At 62.8% G+C, this 5,687-nt stretch overlaps 2 protein-coding genes across 2 annotated transcripts in view; both read right to left on the bottom strand.

Moving 5' to 3' along the window:
* Positions 1–1,557: 1,557 nt before the first annotated feature.
* Positions 1,558–2,684, bottom strand: EMIHUDRAFT_460004 (hypothetical protein). Its single transcript, XM_005760461.1, has 2 exons — positions 2,427–2,684; positions 1,558–2,300 (listed from the first exon to the last, which is right to left on the bottom strand). Exons 1-2 carry the CDS (start codon positions 2,671–2,673, stop codon positions 1,831–1,833), a joined length of 717 nt encoding a protein of 238 aa, XP_005760518.1. The 5' UTR covers positions 2,674–2,684; the 3' UTR covers positions 1,558–1,830.
* Positions 2,685–5,045: 2,361 nt separating this feature from the next.
* Positions 5,046–5,687, bottom strand: part of EMIHUDRAFT_120954 (hypothetical protein) — a gene marked incomplete at both ends in the record, with an annotated part of 1,666 nt that continues 1,024 nt past the window's right edge. Inside the window, 2 exons of the mRNA XM_005760460.1 lie at positions 5,046–5,087; positions 5,164–5,345. Coding sequence (XP_005760517.1) covers positions 5,046–5,087; positions 5,164–5,345 — 224 coding nt within the window. The remainder of the gene's footprint in view (positions 5,088–5,163; positions 5,346–5,687) is intronic.

The following is a 5,687-nucleotide window of genomic DNA, read 5'->3' as shown; positions in this document are numbered from 1 at the left end:
AGCCCTTCTTCTTGTTGCCGGCGCGATCCTTGCGCGGCTTTGCGGGCGGCGCGGCGGCGGAGGAGGGGGCGGGCATGTTCTTGAAGGGCTTGAGGTAGAGCTTGAGTGGGTGCAGCGACTTGAGCGACACCTCGCTCTTGTCGCTCGACGCGTGCAGCACCCCCTCGCTGTGCGCGATCGCCTTTTGGACCGCGCCGGCGTCGTCGAGCTGCGCCTGCGCGCGGCCGTGGCAGAGCGATCCCCAGTGGTTGCGGATCCACTGAACGATCTCCGCGACCGGCACCCACTTGCGCGTTTCGGGCAGTTTGCTCGTGCATTCCACCACCTCCGCGTTCTTCGCCTCGAGCGGCAGCTGCAGGTTCTGCACCGCCGTAACGACGATCCATGACCACGGGTTGGTGAGCGGCTCGAATTGCTCGCGCCCGCCGGCACAGATGCGGCAGGCGAAGCGGTAGTTGCGCTGGAAGGGCACGAAGACGTCTGCGTCGGTCAGGCACGACACCTCTCGCGCGTGGAACCACTGCAGGCACGTCTCGCACTGCAGCATCGCGTCGCCGAGCTTCCGACCCTTACCCGCGTAGCCGTATTTGTTTTGCGTGTTGAAGTGGTGCGCAGAGTCCCAAGAGAGCTTGTCCAGGCTGTACGGCAGCTTTGCGTCGCTGGAAGAGCCAGTCATCTCTCGCGCAAGTCGGAGCGTCGAGCGCGCGCTCTACCTGCTCGCGGTCTCTGCGTGCGAACTTTCTTTCTTCCGTCTTGTGCCAGTGCTCGCCAGCCCCGTGCCCCGTGTCCTGCGAGGGAGTTTTCTTCTAAAATTATTTCTTCTGTCCAAACTAACAGAACAGTGTTTCGACACCGAGATCGTTCATTCAAAGGAACGAATAAATAGACAAATTCGCTTTTTTGGCCCCACACCCATACACAAACAAACAAGGTTATGGCAGCGGCCATAACAGGTGTGAAAATGGCTGTCGTGACTTGAGCCGTGTGCCGCGCCTCCGACATGCGGGCCCACTTCCAGTTTCCCGACCCTCGCGTTGATAGATAGCAAGATAGGACGTCCGTTTCCATCTCGTTCGTTGTTCCTATGGATCGTATAATATTTTGCTATTAGCCCCAATAACTCACAGAAAATTCTCAGGCGCCTGCAGAGCCGAGAGCCACGCACCACGCAGCAGCCCTGATCTGGTACGCGATTATGAAAGCCAAGAGCTGTCCCGCAAGGAGAACCGCGCCGAAGTGACCGCCCTCCCCTATGGCGTCAACGCGCCCGCCGGCTTCCTCATGGTCTACAACGTCGAAGATGAGCCGGGCAACGAGGAGGAGAGGAGAGGCCTCTTCACGTCGAGTTGCGCCGCGCTCGCCGCGCTCGCAGAAAAAATGGGCAATCGACGCGACGCTGAGGGGCAGACTGGACATGACGAGGTATGATATCCGCTATGCGGAACGGGAACGGCGCGCACGTTCATGGTCCGCCCCCGTGCGCCGTCCCGTGGCGCGCCGCGCGCCGGCGCGCTTTGTGCGTGGCTGTGCACAGAGTGACCGCAGTGCGGAATCGCGAGAGAGTGGTCGAAGTCTCCGCTGAGATTGCAAGAAAGGTTTAGCGACTAGTAGGGCACGACTGCCTGTAACTAAGAGCCAAGACAGTATAGACGGACTTAGACGCGTGTCACGATGTGACCGCTGCCCTCTGTGATCTGGCAAGGTGGAGTGCTGCGCCAGTGGCAGTGCCCGCTCGCGGGCGGGATCGACGACAATAGCGCTCCGCTGCGGAGGGGCAGACTCGAGCACTAGGGACGCGGGCTAGATCGCGCGCGGCACGCGTGCGTCCCCTCAGCCAATCAGGAGCTTCTCCTCCTCGATGAAGGAGTAGGGAGGCACCTCCATGTTGAGCGGCGCCGGCCCCTTGCGGATCCGACCAGAGGTGTCGTAGTGCGAGCCGTGGCACGGGCAGAACCACCCGTTGTAGTCGCCCGCCTTGTTGATCGGGACGCAGCCGAGGTGCGTGCACACGCCAAGCACAATCAGGGTCTCTGGCTTTTGCACGCGGTCGAGGTCATTCTCCGGGTCGCGCAGTTCGGCGAGGTTCACGTCCGCGGCCTCGGCGATCTCATCCTCGGTGCGCGACCGAATGAAGACTGGCTTGCCCCGCCACTTCACCGTGATGCACTCGCCCATACTCAGCTTGGAGATGTCAACCTCCAGCGACGCCATCGCAAGCACGTCTGCCGCCGGGTTCATCTGGGCGAGGAACTTGATCAGGCAGAGGCGCCAGGCTGAGGCAGAGATGAACTTGGCGCCGCCTACGGCGGCGGGTCGGTCGAGCTGCCGGCTGAGGAAGCGAGGGGGGAGCGGCACGCGGCTGCGCCGCAGACGCCGCGCTGCGTGTGGCGCGCTGCAACGGCGGGCGCGAGCTGGGCGCGGCGCACCGATCATCGCATAGTTGAACGTGCGGTTCGCCGGGTCGGCGTGGCGCACGCGCGCCTGATGCGCGGTGAGGCTCTCGCCGTCGACAAACTTGCTCGGGTCGACCGTGGTGACGTAGCCGCCGCCCGGCGTTGTGCTGCGCGTCACCTCCGACTGTTGCGCCGGCGCAGAGACGCGCAGACTGCGCAGCGCGCCAAGCGGCGACGCGCCGAAGCGCGGAGCTGCTTGTCTCAGCGCTTGCCTCAGCATGGCGGCCTCTGTGCAAAAGAAGATGAGCGGCGGGTTTCTGAGCTCCCCGGCCCTGGATGTGAGGCTGCCAACTGCACTCCAAGTGCTCCAAGTTGCGCCCCCAACTGAGGAGATAGATAGCCGCCAGTGTCGGTGTGAATGCACCCGACCGACGCCGCGCGCAGGAGCGGGCGACCAGAATCGGCGACGCGGAGGCCCGCCTCGCCTTTGCCCAGCAGGGGCACCAACAGACGGTGGCGGCCGCGTCCGACTCCGCGAGCGCCATCCAGGCTGCAGCGGCGGCTGTCGAGAAGGCCAAGCAGGATCTCGACACCGCCCTCGAGCCGCAAAACTTTGTCGTCAACAACATCTTCGCCCCGAGCGGCTCCGAGAAGACCTCGATGTGCGTGCGCTCGTGGATGGATCCGGTGGCCGGTGCTAACGACGTCCCTCTTCTCGGACGACATCTGGCAGATGTACGACTGCGTCGACCGCTCGCAGATGTTCAAGGCGCTGCGCAGCGAGGAGCTCTTCCAGCCGTGCGTGCCCGTCTGAGCATTGCGGGCGCCCTGACGCAAAAGAAATCTTAAGGGGGTCAATCCGTCCCCGGTCACCGCTACCCGACACTCGAAGACCGAGCCGAGAGTTGGGGCTGCGGCTACGGCTGCGGCTGCAAAAGAGGGGCTGTGGTCGCGGGAGAGCCGCTGCGCAGGAGCGTGGACGCGCGCCGCTCTTGCTCCGCTCGCCACCTCTCGCAAAGGTCCAAAGTCATAGCCATCACCTTCTCCGGCAAGCCTTCTCCGGCAAGTCCTTTTGCCGTATCTTGATTGCCTCTCTCCACGCCTAAAAAAGCTCGTCCCTATAGCCGCATTGCATCACAGCCTCCTGCACTGCGTCCGTGTAGAACCCCTGCCACCCTATGCCGTGCCTCTCAGCGTCGGAAAAGTCGGGCTCGGAGTCATACTGATACTCGGAAGCAGGCGCAGCCAGACGGCCGCGGGGATTTGGCAGGGTGGCGGCGAGGGGTGGGGGAGGGAGCAGACGGTGCGATCTTGAGCGCACCATCGTCTGGGTCAGGATCCTGAGCGCCCCTCTAGGATCCTCACAACCCCTTTTCTGCTTGGGAGAGGGGGGTGGGGGGGTGGGGGTCCACCTCCCTTGGGTGCGGGCTTGCGGTGGTCACCTCGTGCTTCCGCATCCGCTTGGAGGCTTGCCGCCATTTTCGGCGGGTTGCGGGGGTGCGGGCCGGGGGCGGGGCCCGGCGGCGGCGGCGGTGCTTTTCGTCTTAGGGCGGACGACCGGACGTTTGCATCGCCATCCGATACGTAGTGGCATCAGCGCTACGTATCACTGCCAGACTATGTAGCGCTAGTGCTACATATCACCAGTTTGACCGATATGTAGCGCGGGCGATATGTAGCGGTCCAACAGCGATATGTATCGCTGGAGGCGATATGTAGCGCCCGGAGCTGATTAATATCGCGCGTGGTGCATATCAGCCAAAAAAGGAATCTGAGAGAAACTCGATGAAAATTCAGTGAATCTTGCGCAGATTTGCCGTTATGATTTGTCATGCTCTTCTTGGTCATTACCCTGTGCGGATTCAAAATTTGAATAGTCCTCGTCTGGACCGAGATTAATTGAGATTGGGGGAGATTGCACGAGATTGGCGCGAGATTCTGATCTCGATGAGAAAATGGCAGATTTTAGCTGTCAAAAAGTGAAGTCAGCACACGATTTTACCCCGGGGAGGTCACACTTGGGAGTGGTGAGGTTGTAGGGGCGAGGCGGACCGGAGGCGGGCGATATGTGCTTTGTTGGTGGGAAGTAATTCAAACCGTGGCGTTGACCGATTAATCCCGAGCGCTAGATACCACCTCCTATGCGCTAGACCGATATGTACATAACACCGGACCGGTCCGGACCGATACATAACACCGGACGATATGTAGCGGGGGTCGCGCTACATACCGCGACCGCTACATACCGCGTTCAGGCGCGACATTCGAGATCGACATGTACGGCTTTATCGGAGGCCGGAGCGCGGAGGGGCCACTTTTTCCTGACGATCGGTCTGCGTTTCGCAAAATTCTTTAGCGTTGCTCTTTTCCGTACGCCTGTGAGCTTCGGTTTCTTTTCTAATAAGCAGCTTTTTGCAGCACCCGCCGTTTATCGCTCTGGACTCATGCGGGGGGAGAAATCGCTATGGGAACCCCCGTGTATGTTGCGGGGGTTGCGGGCGGACAGAAACGCATCACATCCGCGCGGCACGGGTCAGACAGGCCGTCAAAGAGCGTGCTTCCGGGACGCTTCTGCCGTCCGCTGGCGCGATGCCGTGCCGCACGGGCGTCATGGTCTGCTTCATGATTCACCTCTTCGTCTTCGTTCCCTCGTCACGCCTGGCGGACAAACTTGTTCCAACCACCGTTTGAGGCCTGAAGAGGGTGGGGGCAACGAAGTGAGCAGCGCCGGCGGCAGGACGGGGCGGGCTGTGGGTGGCCACGCGCGCACCCGGGGCGACTTTGTGCTCGCCTTGGTGGCACCCGCCTTGGCCGCCGCCACCTTGCCTGCCGGCGCCGGCGCCGCCGGCTTGGCCGCCGCCGGCTTGGCCGCCGCCGGCTTGGCCGCCGCCGGCTGCGCTGGCGCCGCCGCGGGCGCGAGGCCCGGCCGCACCCACGTGCGGGAGGCGCCGCCTGACAGTCGCCAACAGACCGCCCCTCAACGCGCGGCGACGGCGCGTGTGGGAGACGGGAGGCTCGCGGCGCCTCCGCCCCGGCCCGCGGCATCCGCCGCCCAGCCCTTGCCCCTCCCCTCGGCGGCCCGGCCCTTGCCCTTGCTCTCGGCGACCCACCCCTTGCCCCTCCCCTCGGACGCCCAACCCTTGGCGTCCGCGCCGCCAACTCCTCGCCCGCTCCGGGGAAGCGGCCTGGTTGTTCTTTATTTCAAGAAAAAGCTGGTTTTAGTTTAGGGGGGGATAAACTCCAAACTTGGCTAGTCTTGCGTAATTTATATTGAAAAGTTGCCCTGAACCTATA

This window comes from Emiliania huxleyi, assembly GCF_000372725.1.
Source record: "Emiliania huxleyi CCMP1516 unplaced genomic scaffold EMIHUscaffold_751, whole genome shotgun sequence".
NCBI classification, from domain to species: Eukaryota; Haptophyta; order Isochrysidales; family Noelaerhabdaceae; genus Emiliania; species Emiliania huxleyi.
This window is presented reverse-complemented; position numbering and strand designations above follow the sequence as displayed.